Raw genomic sequence first — 23532 nt, 5'->3', positions numbered from 1 at the left:
CGTGTAGACCTTCTCTCTCTCTGGCTACACACTTATACCTTACTCTCCTCTACTCTCCATTACTCTCCTCTCCGGGCTCTATCTCTGCACCTTCGTCTTCATTCTTAGATGGTTCCACTTCTGCCCTCTACTCCTCTGTGCATCACCTTATATATCTCTTCCTCCCGGGAGACGGAGCGGATGCGGACCTCAACGTCGGCACCGCTCCTCAGTTACCCAATCACCACGCGCTATCTCTACGATCCGTTTTCCCCCCAGCGCGTGTTTCCACTCCCCGACCAATCACACCGCGCTGCCCCCCGATCACTCCCTCTCAGCGCATCACCGGCACACAGCCAATCAGCAGCACTACCCCCACCCGCGCACTGACGCCTGCTCCTCCCCGTCAGCGCGCGTCACCACACACACACCCGTACATACGCGCTGGCACACAACGTATACACCCAGCGCGTATCACCACTACATCACCCCCTCCCACATAGCTCGCAGCCGGCCCGGCTGCTAACAACAACCAACCGCAACGATAAGACGACAACCAAACAAAAAAAAACCCTGTAACCCCCCAGTGTGCCCCGTAACATAACAACAACAACAACTATGTACAGATTGACAATGAACACGAAAAGTCAACAATAACACAATACAAACAAATTCCAAAAAACGAACGCGCCCCACGTCCCTGCGACTACACGCAGTGACGAGGCGCTCCAACTGCCCCGACTCCTCACGAGGCAGGTCACGCAAAGTAGCACGACCTGGCGCGAGTCCGTCTGGCTGGTCCGTCGTATGGGACGGGACACTGACGACCGTCCGGCGGTTCCGGCTGCTCCAGACGGCGCGGAACGGGCCTGAGAGGGCCGGCCCCGCCGCGGAGATCCGGCCGCCGGTGATCGGCAGCTGTCAGTTCCGAGACACCTGGGAGCAGATCAGGCAAAAATACGTGTGGATCAGGCAGAGACATTTCCCCCTCTGGGTCGCCGGTCACGTCACACGCCCGGCCATCACGACACAAGGGGAGGGCATATGGAGGCGAGAACGGTTTCAGTCGGGAGGGGTGAACGTACCAACGGCGCTTTCCCCACTTTATCTGAACGCACTGGGGCCGTGCAACGCGCACGACCTCCACGGGTCCCCTCCACGGTCTCAACAATTTAGGCGACGTAGCCAAGGGTGCCTGAGGGCAATGCAGCCAGGCCCTGTCACCTGGTTTCCATTCGTGCATGGACACCTTCCGTGCCCGCAACCGTTCATTAGCAATTTGGCGAGCCCGCGAATTAAGCCGTGCGGCCTCCCTTGCCTCTGTCAGCTTGTGAATATTAAACTTAATATGTTCTGCCAATTTAGAATTAGTTCGTGGAGCGGACAGGCCAAGTTGCGTTTCCATTGGCGGGTCAGCTTCCCGACCGTACATCAAATAGAATGGGGAAAACCCCGTAGCTGCATGGGGGGCCATTCTATACGCGGCAAGGACTCCCGGGACCTGCAGGTCCCAATCTACATGTGCCTCGCACACCTGCTGGCACAGCATGGAAGTCAAAGTTTTGTGGAGTCTCTCCACCATCCCGTCTGTCTGCGGGTGGTACGGGGAGGTACGCACCTTCTTGGTACCCAACAGATCGCACACCTCTTGCAACAATTTACTCGAAAAATTTTTACCTTGGTCGGTCAGCAGGCGTTCGGGAGCCCCCTTGTCCAGGACATAGCCCTGGACGAAGGCGTCCGTCACAGCCGCTGCCGACTGGTTAGCGAGAGGCCACGCCATAGGCCATCGGGTAAAGTATTCGACCCCCACTAACAAATATTTATTCCCTCTCGGCATGACTGGGAAGGGCCCCAAAATATCGAGTGCAACGAGCTCGTTAGTACGCGAGACCTGAATAGATTGCAGCGGTGGATTAGCTGCCACGGGCGGTGGTTTACGCCTGGCGCACTCAACGCACCCCTTCAGAATATTTACCACATCACTTCCCATTCCCGGCCAGTAATAGTCACGCTGAAGCAGGGCAAGCGTCTTGTTAACTCCCAAGTGCAAGAGGCGTTCGTGTGCCGCCAAGACAACCCTCCCCCTTACAGCGGAAGGCACCACGAGTGCGTTCCGCCGGGACAAACTGTCCCATCTCAATAACATGCCCTGCTTAAGTACATAGGAGCCGGTACGCTCCTGGTCCCCCTCGGGACCCCCAACCTTGCGGCGCAATGCTAGCAGCGAGCTGTCCGCCATCTGGAGACGGCCCCATTCGCTGAGCGACAACGAGAGCAGCGAGTCCCGACCCTGAGAGGCAGTGGAATCATCCACAATCGGTGCGCCCGCTGTCGCAGCCAGTGCCCCCATCTCCCCCGCAAGCGTCGGTTTACAGTGCGCCGATCCCGACAAACACGCGCATTCATCACAAGGCAACAACCGCGACAAGCAATCGGCATTTGTGTGTCGCAACCCCTTACGGTACGTAGTCGTAAACTGATAGTCCTGGAGGACTTCCAACCAACGCGACAACTGGCCCGAGGGTTGGGCGACCCTCAATGAATACTGTAGCGCCGCGTGGTCCGTTCGGACCGTAAAGTGACGACCATAGAGATATGGCCTAAACTGCTGCACAAAAAAGACAATGGCAAGCAGCTCGCGACGGGTGACGCAGTAGCGCTGCTCCGCCGGAGACAACACCCTACTACCGTAGGCGACAACTCTTTCGACACCCCCAACGACTTGGGATAGCACCCCCCCAATGCCCGTGTTGCTAGCATCCGTGTCCAGCAAAAAGGGACTCGCAAAATCGGGATAACACAAGGGTGGGGCACCCACCAAGGCGTCCCGGAGGGAGCGAAACGCGGCCTCCTCCTCCGGTCCCCATTTGAACTTCACTCCCTTCGCCGTTAGAGCGTGCAAGGGTTTTGCAATAGTGGCGAAGTGCTCAAAGAACCGCCGATAATAAGAAGCAAACCCGATGAAACTACGCACGTCGGAAACGGACGTAGGTGTCGGCCACGAACCGACACAATCCGTCTTCGCGGGATCGGTGGAGATCCCCGAAGAATCGACAATGTGACCCAAGTATCTAACCGACTTCCGAAGGAGGTGACATTTGGCCGGTTTAAATTTCAGCTTAGCCGATCGCATTCGCAAGAACACCCCTCTCAATCGCTGGAGGTGTTCTTCAAACGTTTTACTGAAAACAATGACATCGTCCATATAAATCAAGCATGTATCCCACTGTAAGCCCGACAAAACCAACTCCATAAGTCGCTGAAACGTCGCTGGAGAGGAGTGAAGTCCCATGGGTAACCGGTTAAACTGGAACAGCCCCCCTGGAGTCCGAAATTCTGTCTTAGGTTTCGACTCTTCGTCGAGCGGCAACTGCCAAAACCCCGATAACAAATCAAGAGTCGAAAAATATCGCGCACCAGACAATGCATCGAGGGACTCATCCATCCTGGGGAGCGGATACGCGTCAGCCACAGAGATCTTATTCAGGCGACGGAAATCAACGCAGAATCGCAGGGACCCGTCCTGCTTCTTAACCAGCACAATAGGCGCTCCCCACAGGCTAGAGGAGGGCGAAATAATATCGGCTTCTAGCATTTCGTTAACAGCCGACTGAACGTGTTCCTTCTCCACGGGACTCAGTCGGAAGGGATTTAGCTTGACCGGCGCCGCATCGCCCGTTTCAATGTGGTGGTGCACCAAATCCGTGCACCCAATGTCATACTTATGTTTACTGAACACATCAGAGAATTCTATGAGCAACTCGCGCAGCGCACCCAACTGCGCCGCCGACAAATCGTCCGAGGCGGCGCATAGCGAATGGACCCACTCAAGGTCTTCCCTTGGCTCAACGTTCCGCGCGGGGCTCGAGCCCACCTGCGCAACCAACCCATCATCCACAGGGACCCGCGCCGCGTGAGCCAGCACGGTGCCCTGCGGAATGACAGCTGGCCGCGACCCCGCGTTCAAAACCATCACAAACGGATCCCTGTCAGCCCGCACCAAAGTGTGAGCCACCGATAAATCAAGACCCCCGACAGCCTTGTTAGAAGGACCCAAAAGCATACTTTGTTCCGAAGCCTCCCTCACCCATGGTTTCCGCAACCGGAGGGGAATCAACATCTGTGAACCCGGGGGCACTTGCACGGTCTGTGTCGCCACCGCTTGTATCGTAGCGCACGCCGTCCGAATGTCAGTAGGGCTCGTCAAAAATTAAATCCGGCGACCCGAAGGCAGTTCAATGCATCGTTGATCGATAAGAATTTTAATAGGCATTTTAGCCAAAAAATCAGTGCCCAAAAGACACGGAACTGCCAAAGAAGACGAAACGAAAACGGGTCCCGACAATTTGATATCTCCAATGCAAATGGACGCCCTAACCTGACCGATAATGCCCAACGATCCCCCATTAGCGGCGTAAAATGGCACATCCACTGGAAGCAGCGGACGACATTGGACTGGAAGAATATTATAAATGAGGTCCGATATAATAGTTGCCGATGCCCCCGTGTCCACTAACACCCTAATCTCGACCCCATCAATAGATCCCGTAACAACGGACGAACCCGCCGAAGCAGCCACAATTCTATGCCCCAATTCCGCCCATTCAATGTCTCCCTGGTCCCGGCCGAACCCCCCTCGCCGAACCGAATCCCCGAACCTTAACCGGCCCTCCTCCGCCGCAACGCGGCGTCCCATGTGTGCCGAATAAACAGGCCGAGCGTGTGAGGTGCCGCGACTTGCCGGGGATTGTAGAGATGACTTGGGCTCTCGGTCGTCGTCCAGCCGAGCTCCCATGGCGCGCTGGCGCGGAGCGCGGCACCCGGACGCCACGTGGCCCCGGAGGCCGCAGTTATAGCACGTGACGAGGGTCGGAGTAGATCTTGGTTGCTCCGACTTTCGGCCCGATCGCAGAGGCGACCGGGCCCCCGGCCTTCAGTCCCCTGGTCGTCCCGTGGCGAACGCCTCCTCTCGTGGGCTGACGACTTGGGGTTCGGTGACCACCGAACCCGGGGCTGCGACGACAGCAGCGTTGCAACCAACGCCTTGTTTCTGTTGTAGGGCCTCGTGCGCTTGAATACTCGTGGCGACTCTCAAAGAAGAAATATCAATCTCGTCAGCTGTGTTGATAGGGACCCCCAGGTCCTGCGCCAACTTAAGCAGCTGCTCCAAAACCATCGCGTCTTGACCCTCCTCGTCCATCCGAGGGAACGCAGCATCAGCAAGAGCCAGCAACGCCGTGCGATAGGCCAGCGCGGTCTCCGTGGCCGCTTTCCGTCTTGCGTAGAAATGATGGCGGCACGCCGAGGGAGGTCCGTAGACCCTGGCCAACAAACCCAGCGCATCCTTCAGCGTGGAGCGGTCCGACTTCCGTGCCGACCTGAAGGCCGCGAGCGCGTCGTCATCCAGCATGGCGGGCAACGCCCGCAGCGCCGTAGCATCGGACCACGCTGACATCTCTTGATGCGCCAAAAACCTTCGCTGAAATTGGCCCCAGTCTCCGCCTTCCGCCTTGAAGGCTGACAACGTGGGCAGACGTTGCTGAAAAATGAAGTCATCCGCCTCGTGGTTCCTCTCCGCCTCTCCGTCGGTGTGTAAGATGGCGGCTCCAGCGGCAGACGTAAAATGGCGGACCCCCTCGCGCGCTGATGACGTCGATGCGCGCGCTTGGGAACCCACCACCACGTGGCGCCCGCCGTTCCCGCCAAAAGTAGGCCCAGGCGCCATGGCGGGAATCCCCCATTCGTTTTGGCGGGAATCTGCGGGGCGACCTTGTAAAATGTCCCCCACCGTCCCCGCTCCTCCCGACGAGCTGATCTCCGCCAAGATGGACGCGGCGGCGAGCAGCAGCTCCGCCAGTCGGGAGTGCGCCTCACGAAGCACGGCCTCGGTCTCCGGTCGCTCGCCCGGCGCCGTCGACGGATCCTGTAGCGTGGGCAAGTCGTCCTCCTCGCCCCCCGCCACCAGCGGCCCCGAGTCGTCCAGGTTTTCCTCGCGGTCAATCCCGTGGGTCCTACGGGTCTTCCTTGTCTCCATGCTTGGAAGCCCGTTTCACTTCTGACGCCAGATGAAGTATTGGAAAATGACGGCAGGAAACTCCTTGACGGGAACACACTTCTTTTATTAAATCTTGACTTGTAACAATACAACGCGTGGCCTCTCTTCTTCACAATGCGGTCACCATACAACGGTACAACTCGTGACCTCTTCTCTCCGCCCTACGCTTCTCTTGACTCTCGTAGATTCTGTGCTGCTGGCTCTCTGTGCCTCGTGTAGACTCCGCGCCTCGGCTACACTCTTCTCTCGTCTCGTGTAGACTCTGCGCCTCTGCTACACTCTTCACTCGTCGCGTGTAGACCTTACGCCTCTGCTACACTCTTTACTCGTCTCGTGTAGACTTTACATCTCTCTCTGGCTACACCGTATGCATACTCGGCTCGTGTAGACCTTTCTCTCTCTCTGGCTACACCGTATGCATACTCGGCTCGTGTAGACCTTTCTCTCTCTCTGGCTACACACTATACATCGCTCAGCTCGTGTAGACCTTTCTCTCTCTCTGGCTACACACTATACATCGCTCAGCTCGTGTAGACCTTTCTCTCTCTCTGGCTACACACTATACATTACTCAGCTCGTGTAGACCGTTCTCTCTCTCTGGCTACACACTTATACCTTACTCTCCTCTACTCTCCATTACTCTCCTCTCCGGGCTCTATCTCTGCACCTTCGTCTTCATTCTTAGATGGTTCCACTTCTGCCCTCTACTCCTCTGTGCATCACCTTATATATCTCTTCCTCCCGGGAGACGGAGCGGATGCGGACCTCAACGTCGGCACCGCTCCTCAGTTACCCAATCACCACGCGCTATCTCTACGATCCGTTTTCCCCCCAGCGCGTGTTTCCACTCCCCGACCAATCACACCGCGCTGCCCCCCGATCACTCCCTCTCAGCGCATCACCGGCACACAGCCAATCAGCAGCACTACCCCCACCCGCGCACTGACGCCTGCTCCTCCCCGTCAGCGCGCGTCACCACACACACACCCGTACATACGCGCTGGCACACAACGTATACACCCAGCGCGTATCACCACTACACATATGTAGAGACATATAATGTGTGGTCTCTATATATGTAGTAATATAACACCACTGCCCTAACTTGAGGAGTTTTTTATGTGCATTTTTCTCCTTTTTCCTTCCTGTTCGGGGTTTCACAGCCGGGTCGGCTGACTTTTTATAAAGGGGGGGGGGGGGGGTAGAGACACATAATGTGGTCTCTATGTTGTTGCACCAGCCAAAGGGCTGGAGGGGCGCTGAGCACCGGGAGCCTCCATTGGAGGATGAGAGGACACGTGACCAGGAGCGGGGAGCTAGGGTCGGGACACAAAGAGGGGGCGGGGCCGCGGGCGGCGAGAGGCGGCGGCCAGCGGATAAAGGGGGAGCGCCGGAGAGATTCAGGGCTTGTGTTGGGGGATCGATGCAAGAGGACTCGCGCTTCGCTCTTCAGGGGTCTGCTCTTGGTCGTCGCGTGGAGTTAACTAGAAATCGTGGGTTCTGTAGCGTGTGAGCTACAGACCCGTTCACTAGCTAACTCACACACACATAGTAACCAATATAGGACAGCATAGCCACACTTGACAGATTAGAACCCGGTGATCAGTAAGTTATTTATTAAGAGATGCCTCCGTTGAACAGTGTGTGTGTCTCAGTAATTACACACGCTACACATACATACAACAAAACATATGCGTGTGGCAACATGCACAGAACGACAGAGAAGCTGGTGTACCTTGATCATGTGCTCCTGCACACAGGAGGGGTTGCTGCTACCCAGGATGCTCAGCAGCTCATCATCGGAGATGAAGAAAAAGCGTGGGAATGCATTGCGCTTTGAGTCCAGGTAGTCGTTGAGGCTCTTCTGGCAGTTCTCCAGCCCCTCGCACAGGTTCATCAGTGATGATAACCGATTTGGTGCCAGGCAGCAGTGCTTTATGAGTGGGTCCTTTAGTGTCTCCAACATGATCTACACCAAGGCACAAAATGGGTTTACATGATATGGTCTAACACTTGTCATCAGCGGGTGTCGTCATATTATATTTTTCTTCATGTGTATATGCATGCATGCCTCCATCCTGCCACTTGATGATGGAGATGTTAATAGATGAAAAATATGATAAGAGCTAGAACCGCATATGGCTTGTCCTACACTGGTTGAAATGGCAGGAATGGGCAACTTCAAACATTGACTTGTAAGATCCCACAACCCACGTACATACAAGTGACAGGACTGTAAGTTTGGATTAAAACCAAAACCGTTCGGTACCTTCCTAAACATCTTGTCCATGTTGTCGAAGCATTTGGCTTTCTCTGGTAACTGCGACCTGATATCCGCTCCGGTAAATATACTCTCGAGATATATCCATTTACTTTGTACCACCAGCCACATCTGTATTGAGGAGACATGTAAATGCTTGGCTATGAAGCAAAGCCAGATTTTAACTAACATTACAATGAGCATCCTGTGTGCACCTGCCTTTGATTTATGACACGTGTATCTTCACATGTTTCACTTGTCATGAGTACTTGTATACATATTCTTAACTTCCCTGTGTGTATTCATTTGGGTCACTACAAACCCTGTTGAAATGGGATTCTGTATCAGTATCATTACATTTATAAATAGCACATATTACATTATGCCCTAAACTGGCATAGCTATTGAATGAATATTAGTAAGTTCCAAAATGAGACTACTCTAAGTGTGTGCAAGACTCTGCATGAATGTAGAGATGAAGGAGAAAATGCCAGCATTTTTAACCAACAAAGTTAAGCAAAAGGCATTTCCTATATAACTATTAATTACCCAGTATAATACAAGTGTCCAGAGAAAATCCACAAGTACATAGCATATGTCAAAAACATACTGGCTGTTCTATTTCCAATTGTTGAAGGTAGGTGTCTCATGAACTTGACAGAATAACTCCTGTGTGATTTATTAACCCACATCCCAAATATCCAAATTAAAGGCATATATCATAGCTACCGTACATGGAAAATTTCAGAATGAAATATCATGAATGCACATCTGAATAGCACCCGCACCTCTGATTAGTGCAGTTGGCTATGTACCGTGTGAAAGAAGTTCAACATACATAGATACCTACAACAGAATGTCACGACCCAGCAATTTGTGAGTGAATTGAAATACCTCAATGACTTCTCTGATGAGGGACAGGGATTTTTCACAGCTCTGCACAGTGCCAAGGAAGGGACCAATAAAACGGCTGCCGGCCATTCCCTGCAAGATCATGGTTTGGTCGTCAAGCATTTGTACGATCTCAGCTGTGGAGTCCAGCACATGTCCTCGTCCTTCCGTCCCCTTCATGTGCTGTGTAAGTGTAAACTCCATGCTCTTCCATGTATCCTCAATCTCCTTTATGCCCTGCTCACTCAAACGCGTGCATGCAAGTTCCCGCTTAAAACACATTTTTTCAATCTCTTTATTGTCAATCCCAGCGATCATGAAAAATATTTAATTCATTCATCAAGCTAAGGCTCAGAGTTACAAAGGCTCTTTTGCGGGGTTAAAGTCATGCTGTGAATAAGTCAATTCCTTTTTAAAGAATGCTTCTTTGAATTCACAAGAAAAACCCCAACATGTTTTGGGAAAACTTTTTTTAATGTGCATTCTTCATTGTGTGTGCCTCACTCACATGATAGAGTTGAACTCTTGTTTTTGTTTAAAAAATGCCTTAACCAGTACTTTGGATACATAATTTATGACTTAAAATCGGTCTTTATGGATTGTTTTCAATATTATGTACTTTCAATGATGTGATATCAAACAAAACACCTTTTCTATGCTAATCTCCTTAGCAGCAATGGTGATGATCTCTGGGATCTTGGCATTGTGTTTGTGCAGTTCCATAGAAAACACATTTTCCAGTGTAAACTTGTCAGGATCCAAGTCACAGTGAATGCCCACCATGTCCATTAGCTTATTCCAGTGTCTGCAAAGTGTAAAATGCAATCACACACTTAGGTATACGTAACAAAGATATTCAGACATGTTTGCATATGTTTAACAAGTAGCTGTATACAGTGAACTCCTGACTATCTATGGTCAGGTAGCTGTAAAATAAAATAAAAAATATTTTTCTTTTTTTTTGTATTACTTTTTTATTTTCTATCTACGTGACTTTACGGAAATAACCAAAGAATATGAATTCCTGCAGTCACAAAAGTTTGAAGTCAAAATGTATCTATGGTCAGATTATCCAGCGGATTAACTGTGCTCTTTCACGTCTTTCCATTCGCTAGTTTAATAGCTGCTCTTCACTTGTAGTGGGTCAGTTACTCGGTGCCCACCTGACGGCAAACATGTCAGCTAATAATCTGATTACTTGAAAAAAACAATAATACCACATGATGCATTGTGCATTTCCACACCCATTCTACATAGGTAAATAAAATAATCCTTTTATAGTCCTATTTACATATCGTTTACATTACCCATGTTTTTGTTTTTGGTATCCCTGCCCCCCCATTACTCTGGATGGTAACCAATTTACTATATACAATTTACAAAAAACACAAGTTCAGTTAAGTAAACATATTGATCATTGGTAGATGTGTTACTTGGTGCGCTAAAGTGCATCTTGTGGTACGGCTTCACAATAATCCTATGTACACAGCTTGCCAAGTATAGGCGATCATTGGTGGAATGTGGCCTAAAATAACATCAGCATTTAGCCTACAGCCCAGGCTGGAGTGGATGGATTCACTTCCGACCAGATACTGAATAACTGTTCCAGTGCTTATTGGCTATGATTACTGTATTAGGGAAGGCAGTATACAGATAGTTTAACACGTAGGCTTTCGCGACCAATATTATTCATAATAAAGGTTTTTGGGTTTGATCGCGTTATTTATAAATGTGTCGCAACCCTCCAGCACCCGGCACGGCCAATCAGTGCGGCCTGGAAGTGTATGATTCAATAATTATTACAATTCCTTTTCGGGGAAACACATACACTAATTAACTGATTGCTAACGTAGTATATAATGGGTAGTGATTGGGTTCAATTATTAAATAATACACATTACAACTAATTACTAATCTACAACTGATTACTAATCATAACATTTAACTGATTACTAAGCTATTATATAATTACCCTCCCCCTCCTCTCCGCCTCTGATCTCTGCACCTGATTGGGTAAAATGATGATATCACCCTGCTGCTCTATTTAAGACTGGGAACAGGCAAATTATCCGATGATGCTGGATGTAATTACCAGCGAAACGTCGTACTCGAAAATTGTAAATGTTATGGATTCACTCTTCAACACACCGGTGGGCTAAAGTAGTAAACTATTTGTCTTTTGTCAACGTGACACTTTTTTTTACTGATTGGCCGTGTCGGGTGGTGGAGGGTTGCGACACATTTATAAATAATGCGATCTAACCCAAAAACATTTATTATGAGTATACAGATAATTTATGTACAATGTTGTCCACTGTGAGAGTCAAATGGAGCTCTGCCTTAATAAAATACAATGATTAGACAGGATTAATTGGCCTATTGGAATGGTATTTGAATATGCTAGGTGTACTCCCCTATGGTTTCTAGAACCCTATAATAGAGGCCACTTGACCACAGCTTTCAAGTGATTCCAATTCATGGACATATTCCTTTTCCCACAAAAAGACAGGGTTGGTTTTTGGAACACACCTATCATGTCCATGCTGTGCTTCACTATGTGTTCACTGTCATCACGGAAAGGGGTTGAGCAAACACATATAAATCAACAATGGTTCATATGAAACTTAGACTTTGGAGTATGCAGAATATGCAAGGATTATGGCAAAAGCAACACAACTTTTGACACATGTCCGAAGACTGGACATTGAGTCCTTAAAATGAGATTCCCAGTGTTAAGATAAGGCTATTATAAATGGTCACTGCAGGTGTCAGGAAATGATGATGTGAAGGTAGTAGAGGATGTCATGAGTTCAGAGAGTAATATACGTCTAGGGACAGTGCGGAGAAAGAGGGACAGTGCATGGCCAAGTGGTCACGAGGGATAATTACAGGAGGGAACTATCGAGGAAGTTCGGGGTTGGCCGAGACAATTCGAGAAAGGGGGCGTGGCCGGGGGCGGAGCGAAGCCACGCCGGGGGAATATAAGGCGGCGAGCGAGGGAGCTTGGGGCTGGCGTGGGATCGGGATGGACTGTCTCCACGTCGTCGCTGTCTCTGCGTCGTCGCTGTCTCTGCGTCATTGCTGTCTCTGCGTCGTCGCTGTCTCTGCGTCGTCGCTGTCTCTGCGTCGTCGCTGTCTCTGCGTCATCGCTGTCTTCGTGTCGTCTCTAATAGGGGGCTGGCCTAGCCCAAGTATCTATATGTTATCCTAGCCTAAGTATCTATATGTTAGCCCTAGCCCAAAAGCTGTCGGATACGAGACCACGTTATCTGCGCGCCGCGCCTGAATAAATAAATAATAATAGTTCAATTTGTAACGCGCGCACATTTTCAAACGTAGTGGCCGCAACTCAGAGGCGCGAAGCCAAGCTCAGAGTCGCTCGAAAGCATGATTGTAGAGGTGAGTTTTTAAGTCTCTCTTGAAGGAGGCGATTGAGGTGATGCTGTGAATGTGCAGAGGGATATCGTTCCAGACTGTTGGGGCTGCCACCGAGAAGTGGCGCATAGACAAGACCATCCTGGATCTTGGTATCAAGAGGAGGTCGTGAGTCGCGCTGCGCAGGCATCTGCCGTGTGCTGAGCTGCAAGTTGTCAATAGTGAAGAAAGGTATGGCGGGCAAGCGGATATGAAGGTATTGTGGCAGAGGCAGGCGGTCTTGTATGTAGTTGAGAGCACGGAGACAAGCTAGTGAGTCGAGACGGGGATGAGTGTGGGCAATGACGACGCGTGCTAGGTTTTTTTGTAGTCTTTGAAGTTTCTTTAGGTTGCCAGAGGAGGTCCGGACTAGGACGGAGTTGCAATAGTCAAGGCGAGACCCAACTATGCAACATGCCAATGTGTTGGCAATTTCAGTAGAGATGAGAGGACGTATGTGTCTGAGAGCCTTCAGGTGAAAGTTACATGAGCTGATGATATGGTTGGTTTGACGGTCGAAGGATAAAGTTGAATCTAGGATGACACCGAGGTAGCTGAAGTGGTCGGTGAACTTGATGCTGTGACCGAAGATGTGTATGTGTGTGGGGAATGCTGCTGAATTGAGACGTTGCTTGGTACCTAACATGATGGCCACTGACTTTTTCGGATTAAGGGCTAGGTTGTGTGCAGTGATCCATTGTTGCACCGCGGGTGGTACATTCCGAGAGCCTCTCGAATCCAGATGCATTGCTAGAATCGATGGCGGTGAATAGAATCGTGTCATCCGCGTATGAGTGATGCTTAATACCGAAGCTTGCGATGAGCCGGCCGATCGGGGAAGTGTAGGCTGTGAAGAGCAGGGGACCTAGTACAGAGCCCTGGGGAACCCCGCATCATGCTGTTGTTTCAGGCGATGTGGACATGCCGGTCAGAAAGGTACGAAACTATCCACTTTAGTGCTGAGCCGCATATACTGAAGTCGGAATTCAGGAGGGAAGCAAGGAGCGAATGGTTGATGGTGTCAAAGGCTGACGAAATGTTCAGACTTATAAGTGCAACAGTTGAGCCGGAATCAATGATCGTTAAAATGTCATCAAGCACTCTAGTGAGTGCTGTTTCTGTGGAATGGTTTTGACGGTAAGCTGGCTGGAAGCAGCAGTAGTTTGCGGAGGAGGTGATGTGTGGTTTTAGCTGGACGAGGGCTAGTCGTTCAAGGAGTTTAGAGAGGTTCGAGAGGTTAGTGATGGGACGATAACTAGATGGGTCATCCGGGTCAAGACTTGGTTTCTTTAACAAGGGAGAAACCAGGCCAGGTTTGAGGTTGGATGGAAAACACCCCGTAGAGAAGGAGGCATTTGCGATGTTCCTGATCATGATGGCGAGTTCCAGGAGCACATTGCTTGAACAAGGAACCTGGGAGCACGTCGAGTGGAGATTACTTAAAATGAAGTGATTCAATTAACGAGAAAACGTCTTTTGTAGACACCGGCTTTAGCGTAATTAGAAGAGTGTCTGGGTTAGTGCTTACAATTTTAGGTACCATGAGCGGGGTACAATGGTGCGATGTGTCGGTAGACGTGCACGAGTTTGCGATGGTGATTAACTTGTTGGTGAAATAAGTATTAAAAGAGGTGGCAAGTTTCAGTGAGGCAAGGGGATCGCTAAGGTGAGGGACTATGGTGCTACCAGGATGTAGAAGATCTTTGAGGGTTTTCCATAGAATGCGCGGTTTTCCGGTTGCTTTTTTGATGCGTTCCTCAATGTAGGAGGAACGTGAGACTAGGATTAGTTTGTTAGTTTTCCTGCAGGCGACTCTGTAAGCAAGTCGATCAGCAGGTAGACCACTGCGGGATGCGATACTTTCAAGGCGCCTCCTGGTTCGCTTAGCAATGATGGCATCTCTTGAGAGCCAGTGAGTGTCGTGGGAAGACTGCCTAGCGGTTCGTGATTTTAATGGAGCTAGTTTGTCCAGCGCCGCCCTCATGTCAGCTTCTAGTTGGAGAGCGCAGACGGTTGGATCCGATGATGGGGATAACATTGAAAGCGAATTTGCAAGGAGGTGACGAAAAGCAGAAAACTTGATACCCTTAAAATTACGCAAGTTGCGGGTGAATTTGATGGTGATTGGCTTGGGAAATTGGAGGGAAGAAAGTATGAGGCGGTGGTCGGAGTAACCAGTTTGGAAAACTCCCAGTGCAGTGATGCGTCGTTGCTGGTCAGGTTCCAGAACCAGGTCGAGCATGTTCTCAACATTGGTTGACGAAGCTCTGGTGGGGCCTCAGTTTGTGATGACTAGGTTATGGCAGGCCAAAGTTGACTCAAGGTGACTATCGATGGAGGCTGGGGTATTGCCGGGACAATTAAAGTCACCTGTAATCACAAGCCTGTGAGATGGGTTAGGAATCAGATATAGGAATTCCGAAAGCTCATTTAAGAAGGTGTTGATGCTGCCATCTGGAGGGCGATAGATGGAAATGATGGAAAAGCACTCAGTAGTGAGGGATACGGACTGGACCTCCAAGGTGGCAGGAGCCATCGGTAGATAGAGCTCTTTAATTTTAAAATGTGCATTGTAAACGACCGCTAAGCCACCACCCCGCTGGTTAGTTGCGCAAGGTTTATGAAGAACCTTGTATCCTGGGGGTACAAGGTTCTTCATAAACCTTGTACATACGTAATGATTGTGAGTAGCAGGTCAAGAGACAAATGCATGTATCAGGGTGAGTTTTAAAAAATGTTACGCAAGCTACTGTAAAAGTAACTGGCCTACTTTTGTGTTCAGAACTATGTGCTTGAGACAAGAGTAACATCCTTTTAATCTATGTGTCAGGAAGCTGAACTTAAGCAAATCAATGTATGGCCTTTGAAAATAGGTACTTTCAAGTATTCCTAGGAAATACATGGTAGCATAAGGTGAATGACTTGGAAGATTGGAATAGCACATGGCAAGAAAGCATTGCGGACGATATAAAGAGGACATTGTTCGGGTGGACATACAGTATATGAAGAATGAAGGATGGTTACTAATACAGGTACTGCATTGAAAACACAAAGAATGGAAATAAATCGTACTTTAAACCAGATGGTTGGATACTTAAACTATCATGGGATCGAGCAGAAGTGATGGGGGGTTGTGGTAGAATCAACAGCTGTGATGGCCCTTGACCTCTATGTATCAATAAAAACCTGGATGAGTTTCCAATCTCAATTCGAGAGGATCCTTCTTGAAATGTTTTGATAATTCTCGATTAGTTTACAGTAATAGAGGAAACAAGTGAAAACCTAACACACAAAAAGGGACAGCATTCATACGTGCATTAAAATGGATCAACAGCATACTTTCTGAACTCTCTTATACAACACTAACTGCACCTGCACGTAATACCTCTCCTGCAGTGCCTCTGCCTTCAAATATGCCAGCAGAGCCAATGCACTGGTGAAGTCGTTGATCTTAGCCTCCAAGAATAATGATGCAGACATTTCCCTGACCATCTTTGGGAGACTGTGCAGCGACTTCATGAGCACATCCACCCCCTCTTCATAATTTGACATGTCCAGGTCACGCCACAGCATCCGTGCCCACTTTTGTTTTGTGGCCTGCTCAGTAGTGTTAGTGGAGGAATCAGCAAGATGCAAATCAAAAAACTTGCTATGTCTTGTTTTCATCTTATTCCAGTAATTTGCCATATATTTGAATACATAAATATGTTTTGACTAGTGAAGCCTGTGAGGCCAAGCAACAGCAGTCCCACTATTATGCTATACCTCTGCAATGCCACCATCACACAAATGCTATATCACACTCCCCAAACTAACATTTGAAAAATGACTATGCTAAGAACCCTACAGTTTCCTTAACCTATTGGTTGGACTCTCTAAAAAAATGTACCATTTAAATTGTATGCTATCATGTCATAGAATGGTCTACTCTTTTGAATAAGATAAACATCCATAAGAACACTGTTTAGCTGATGGTAAACAATGTGCAACAAGCTACAGCTTAATCGGCCAGCTATTGGGAATTCAACTAAAGACCATTGCTAACTGGCTCATTGCCTAAAGCGATTACCACTTGGATATCCAGCCATGTATTCAAGCTGCTGACCTTCAGTTGACTGTAAATGTTGTAGATTTCTTTCAAGTCCTTAATTTCGGTTTGAACATTAACAAGGTCTGTGCAAGCAGTAATTTGGAGGTCAAATAGCTTCTCTGCGTTTGTCAGTTCCTTTTTCCTTTTTCCATACTCATCAGCTTCATTGTGGAATATCACCAACACTTCCAGGCCTATAGGGAGTCACAGCAGTAAACCAATGAGACTTTTGAAATATATTTTCCATTCAAGTATAGCAACCCTGTTTGAATAGCATCCAACCCAACCGTTTAATCGAATCAGGTCTGCATTTAAGGCTACTTTTAAAAAAGTTATTCTCACATGATTTTAGATAACTGGCCTTTTTGTTAAATGCAAGCTAACTAAAATTTAAACCTTTACTAAAATACTAAAATCTGTTGAGCTGACTACGACATTATAGAATAAGATCAAAAAGAAATATCAAACCTTTGTCAAAGTTAGGTCCAAATGAGACAGGGCCCTCACAACGGAACCGCTCAATAAACTGCATCAGGTCTTGCTTAAACACGCTCATATCATCTGCAGTAATCTGTGAAAACATGCAACCATACATGTATATTCGTGAAATAAATAACGTGACACTTTTTGTTTAGTTAATGACAAACATGAGCACGTCTCACCTGCATAAAGTGTTTCTTTAAAGGGGTTAGGTTGTAGTTGGTTTTCTTCGCGTCCATTATCAGGTTTTCCCATAATGATTGCACATTAGCAAGAGCTTCAATTTCTTCTTGTGTTAACTGAAACAGATCTTTTATTAAATAACATTTTTTTCACACAGATATTAAGTGTTCGTCAAGTGTAACGCCACTAATATTTTATTCTCATACACGGGTATTTGATTTTTTTTTAAACTATATTTTATCAATTGACAGCTTAAGATGTTACACTATAAGATATGAAGATTAATACCAGCATCAACTAGCACCATCAATAGGCAGCCATAACAACTCGGCATAGTAGCATTAATCATACGACAGGCAATGCTGTCCCTGACAAACATACCTCTATATATGGGCAGATAGCAACATGTCATCTAATAATGTACTTACGTCAATGTCAAATAGAACCAAGTTGTGATATTTCTCTTGGATATCATTCAGCATCAGCTCCATAGTGAGAGACTCCTCCATAATGATAGAAATTGTGCCGAGGATGAGCTTGATGTCATTGAAACTCTGAGGTACCTTATTCAGAATTTGCCGCTTTTCCTGTGCACAATCACCAGTCAGAATAAATGCCTTACAAAAGACAAGTCGCAGATTTTGCTGATCTGTATTTTAATATGATCCTTATGGTGGGACCCCGGGGTCCCGAATAAACGGTAGTCAAAACCGCAAATAATTTATTTATTTTTGGCGACTCCGTCCCACCGCGCACATAAACGCCGAGACCCACCTGGCGCGGATCATTGTTGTCATGTCATCCAAGCGCAGCGAGGACGAATGCGTAGAAGAGCTGAACAAGCGAAACTTTGATTAGCGCATCGTGTATAGCCCATTAAGAGGAATAGATTGTCGTATCGTTCGCCTTCAACAGAAATAAAATGACGTCGCAACGCAGTTTATGCGAGAGCCGGGGGCTTATGGGACCCCGGGGTCCCACCATAAGGTACATATCACGAGTAGATGTAAAGCCAATGAGCTTCTCATGTCAAAACCAAATCAATACTATACATAATACAAATTAGTGTCATTCACAGGAAACTTCCTAACATTGGCTCCTGTCAGACAAACCAAAGTAGAAAACATTCATGTATATATTTGTAAAAATATAACACTATTTAAATAAGAATTCACAAAATAGAGCATGTCTACTGGAAATACTGGAATTTTCACTACTGGATCATTATCACCAATGCAGATGAGTGCTACTAAAATGCACTCCAGTATATGTGGACTCTTTTTGCCTTTTTGACTTGTGAAAGAGATACATCTTACCTATAAACGTCATTTTTTTGTCTGTGTGTCTGTCTGTCTGCGCGGGTACCTTGAGACTTTTTAATTGACAAACTGTGGGGTTTACGTATCAAAAAAGTACACGGATACCACGTGGTATGCCCCGGGACGAAAAAGTGCTATTCGTATTTCACATGTCAACTTTAAAGTCGTTAAATTAACAATTTATTCCCTTTTATAAGCACAGGGTGGCGCCAGAGCATGCATCTGCGCATGCGCAAGAAAGCCGGCTCCGGGGTGGTGGTTGCCTTAGCAACGCACATACGCGATCGGTGGGGGGAATTCTCATTCGCGTTAAAATTCAGCAAAAAAATACACAACGCTGAGATAAATTCCTCACAGTGTGATGTCCTCTTCTCCCCAATGTGTGCACTTACTACTATAGGGTTGGTAGATACTATTATAGTCCTTAGATACTATTACTGTCGAGCGGGCGGGGGGATGGTGGGGGGGTGGCAGCGAGGCTGGGGGCTCTGTACGTGACTAGGCCTCACCACTGCTATAGAGTCGATAGATACTATTATAGAGTTGGTATATACGACTTTAGAGTCGGTAGATACTACTGTAGAATCGGTAGATAGTACGGTATAGTCATATATACTGCTATAGAGTAAGCAGATACTGCTATAGTCAGCAGATACCACTATAGAGTTAGTGGTTACGACTATAGTCAGTAGATACTACTATAGAGTAAATACATACTACTATAGAGTCAGTAGATACTACTGTAGAGCCAGATACTATTGTAGAGTCAGATACTACTATAGAGTCACTAGATACTCCTCACTCTATTGTATGTAGGGAGTGTAGGTATATATGCCTACGCGGGGGTAAAACAAAATTTTGAGGTGAGGGGGGTCGACAATTTTCGGAAACCTGTTAGATCAACTATTTACACCCCACTTTTTATAACTTATTGGACTTCTGCAAGCCTCTTATAATTTTGTTGATGGACAAATGGACAAACAGCACACCGGGCTTTCACAATAGCTTAGTATTTGTGTATGTATATGTTATGTTTTTAAGAGACGTTTTGAAATATATTTTTCCCCCGGCCAACGCCGGGTACTTCACGCTAGACACTGATAAATAAATAAAAAACCTGCCACCATGTTTCCCCGTTCACGTCTTGCACTCACAATTAGTGAATTCTGAAAGTCAAACAAGTTTTTTCTGTTGACTTGATTGAGCATCCTGCTCAGAGAAATCTGCACCGAGTGCAACTTGGTCACGATTGATGAGATGAGCGGTGTCAACTGCAGCCTTATGCAATGCTCATCCCAAGTGTCGGGCTGTGCCTGGATCTCGGCTCGCATGTTTGAGTACAGTTTCAGTTTTCCTTCGTACACCGCACAACTCGGATTCTTAGCTGCAACCCGCTGCAGCATTAGGTTCTGGGGATAACGGGGAGTCAGAAATCAACAAACAGAAAGAAGCATTGACTGGTGAAAGTTACCCTCATAAATCGGCAGCTCATGACACAATAATCCTTTCAGACCGCCTATATGTCTTATTTTATCTCACTCCCTTGCTCAGTCTGTCCTATTCCCATTTCCTCCTTTGTATTTCTCTGAAACATTTGTTAAGTTATTGGAGCATTGAAAACTATTGTGTTGGCAATACAAGATTGTCTCAAACAAGCACTTCTCACCTGGTCAAGTTTCCAAATTGTATTGAACTTCTTCCAGCTGATGAGGTACTTGTTGATATTGCGCAGAATCTGCTGCATGGTGAGGGAGATGAGATTGAGATGAAACGATATCTGAGGGTTCTGAGAGATGTCGTCGAAAAAGCTGAGAACTACAGGTTCGTCTTCATTGGCTATGAACTGAGGCGGTGTTTCGATGCATGTTCCATCCATCCAGCGTACAAAACTCTGTTGGGCCAGAATTTTTTTTACATAAACATCAATGAAAAATCTGATATAATTGAGCACTGCATGTACCAAAACTCTGACTACATTGCTTTTTTGGTTCAGTCACTAAGGTGGTGTTAGGGTACCTTAGTTGAAGCCAGACAGTTTTTTGCTGAATTAAGGGCTAGGATATGGATATCATAAGGAAGAGGTTGCAACACCACGTTTGGTGACGATGGTATGGTATGTACAATAAACAATGGTTTTTCACTCTGTAAATTGGAATTACAGTTATTCAAATTTCTGCAAGAAAAAATAGGCAAGAGTTATATATATATATAAATTCTCATAGAGAATAGTCATTTTTACTCTTTCCCAATTATATACCTGGGTTTCTCTATGAAACCTAGCTTTTACAAACATTCCAACATCTGAAAAAACATTCAATTGGCCAAACAGAATAATTCCCACGAAAATATTTATGAGACTTAGGGTAGCCTTTCCTTGGTAGACAATGCAATCATCATGAAACTATAAGAAAAGGTAAAGAATGGTGACTGTACCTGAGCACCATACTTGTGAGCGCATCATAGATTCGTCTCTCCCAGTAAGTGTAATAATTGGCAAGCTGGGGCGACCTGCCCGTGCTGGTGAAGGCCACTAGGCCTTCCACCTTTACCAGCAGTGGGCCGATTGCCTGCACCTCTCTCAGCAGCAGCTCCACGTCCCTCTGTCGCTCACACTCCATGGACTGAAAAAACTCCCTCGCACCTGCCACTCGGCACAGACGATTAACAATTCTCTTCGGAAATTATCACAATATAATTTCTTCACTGTTCAATATTGTCCTGCTTGGTGACATGCAGATTTGATAGAGGCAGTATACCAGAGTGTAAAAGCACATGCAATTATTGCATTCATATGTATTACCCATGGTTGGTTACTTCATGACATTTTGATAAAATGATAGAACATCAGGTGTACCACTTCAAACTCTGGTTATATTATGTCAACAAGCTGTGGGAAAACAAAGACTCCATACATCCAATAACATAGCAGTGTCTAAAAAAATGTACTGCAAGAACTGAACTGAAACAAGGTAGCTGGGAAGAACGGCTTAGGGCGTTTCTCCCACTGCTCTTAAGCTCTTTCACAAGTTGCTTTAGTTTTGCTGTTTGGAGTTTTTTGGGATTTACTTTAAACATGGTCCTGTATGACTCAAGCAATTTGCAGCAAATCAGATGTTTTTAATTTATTGGCTGTAAAGGTACTTTTTCATAATTTTCTTAAATTAATATTTCTAGCATTATTCTTATTAACATGCGCGTGTCCGAGCACGTGTGTGCGAGAGGTCCCATCGCTCCTTCTTCTCCTTTGGAAATTTTTGTTATGATGATTCTGTGAAGACTACATGTGAGTGAAAACAATTTTCACTTGTCATAACTAGAAATAAAGAACTCACGTTTCATATAAAGCTTATATTTGTAGATATGTGGAAGAATGAGACCAGGATATAGATATATAATCTGACAAAACATTTAAGTATCTCTGTGGGAAAAAAACATCACATTGGGAGAAACTAAAAAGCACAGTATGTACCAAAACACCTTATTCACTGCAGCTATACTCACTTGAAAGTTCCCCGTGCATTGAATAAGGAATTCTACACAAGATTGCTGTCTTAATGGCTGTTAACTTGCATTCCATAAGGAAAGCATTTCTGTGCACTTGTGCTACAAGTTTTTCAAACTTGGCGATCGCTTGTCTCAAACGAGAAATGTAGTCTCTAACTCCTGTTAGAAAAGAGAAGTGTTCATGAACAGTGAAAGTCGCGTGAAAACAATTCAATCATGTCACATATTTGGGCAAAACTGATGGTTGCCATTACTGGGTCATCAGATAAAACCTACCTAGAGAGTTCCAAAATATTCTATTGAGCCCTGGCGACAAGATGCTTTGCAATTGATTAATCTGCTGGTCCAGCAGTTGAGATTCAGCTTCATTTATAGAGTTCAGCACGGCACGATAATGTTGTAAAGTCATTTTGAGGGCATCTTTATTCCTGAAATATTGCAAATTAATGTAGGTTATGTATACAGAGTACAGACAGAAAAATGAGCACATGAATCAGGGAACAAACAGAAAGCAGAGACATCACTAAAAAGGATGATTACTACAATTGATGGAATGGTAGCCAAAGTAGAGAATGTGCACAAGAATATGCTCACGATGAAGATTGCAGAATGAGACTCAAATCACAACTTAGCTGTGCAGAAGTAGAAGTGACATTGAGAGGTAAACGAGCGAAAGGGTAACTTTTATAAGAATTATAAAATATCAATACAGTAATTATTTTTGTTACGTCAATACATATTTAAAAATAATTATTAATATTGTGAAGATCGTACATTTTACTATTACACTTCTTAGGATCTACTGTGAAATACAGAGGCTGAAAAAATTACGTGTATTGCATTGGTCAAAAAACCTAAACACTTGATTGATTTCATTATTAAAGGTACTCCAGCTAACTGCAGAAAGAAAATCGAGGATACCTGATGAGACTTTCCTCCAGCAGCACTGCATTGCAGGTCACCTCTGGGATGTGAAAACCAAGCTGGTTCAGACGCCTGGCCTCCATTATAACCTCCAGCAGCTCTGGAGCAAAGTTTACTTCAAAGTCCATCGATATGTTCTCATGTTTTCTCAAGAACAACTCCTGAGGACACCACAGAAACACAAATACAGGATATGTTATATTGTGACTGGGATACAGAGCCAGATCGTTTGTTAGAACAACACATTCACAATTATGTGCCATTTAATATTAGTAAGATGTGACTCAACCCATCATTATGAAGCCAACTGAAGACCCGGGAAGCTAAAAATCGATATCACTCCTGTGCACGACCTATAAACGGCTGGAATGCATCATCCTCCAGAGAATCAGCCCCCTTGTTGAGTCAGTGACCCTGAAGAACCAGAGGG

At 46.6% G+C, this 23532-nt stretch overlaps 1 protein-coding gene across 1 annotated transcript in view; it reads right to left on the bottom strand.

The window, feature by feature from the left end:
- LOC144730867 (dynein axonemal heavy chain 10-like) overlaps positions 1 to 23532 on the bottom strand; it is a 97283-nt gene that overhangs the window by 61361 nt on the left and 12390 nt on the right. Inside the window, exons 14-29 of the mRNA XM_078611661.1 lie at positions 23100 to 23263; positions 22455 to 22606; positions 22176 to 22337; positions 21108 to 21315; positions 20691 to 20847; positions 20341 to 20565; positions 19829 to 20083; positions 17784 to 17942; positions 17355 to 17471; positions 17161 to 17263; positions 16708 to 16886; positions 15988 to 16199; positions 9837 to 9993; positions 9192 to 9425; positions 8307 to 8429; positions 7773 to 8006 (exon numbers count right to left, since the gene is read on the bottom strand). Of these exons, the coding sequence (XP_078467787.1) occupies positions 7773 to 8006; positions 8307 to 8429; positions 9192 to 9425; positions 9837 to 9993; positions 15988 to 16199; positions 16708 to 16886; positions 17161 to 17263; positions 17355 to 17471; positions 17784 to 17942; positions 19829 to 20083; positions 20341 to 20565; positions 20691 to 20847; positions 21108 to 21315; positions 22176 to 22337; positions 22455 to 22606; positions 23100 to 23263 (2841 nt within the window). The remainder of the gene's footprint in view (positions 1 to 7772; positions 8007 to 8306; positions 8430 to 9191; positions 9426 to 9836; positions 9994 to 15987; positions 16200 to 16707; positions 16887 to 17160; positions 17264 to 17354; positions 17472 to 17783; positions 17943 to 19828; positions 20084 to 20340; positions 20566 to 20690; positions 20848 to 21107; positions 21316 to 22175; positions 22338 to 22454; positions 22607 to 23099; positions 23264 to 23532) is intronic.

Source organism: Lampetra planeri, chromosome 37 (genome assembly GCF_965212315.1).
Source record: "Lampetra planeri chromosome 37, kcLamPlan1.2.h2, whole genome shotgun sequence".
NCBI lineage: Eukaryota > Metazoa > Chordata > Hyperoartia > Petromyzontiformes > Petromyzontidae > Lampetra > Lampetra planeri.
This window is presented reverse-complemented; position numbering and strand designations above follow the sequence as displayed.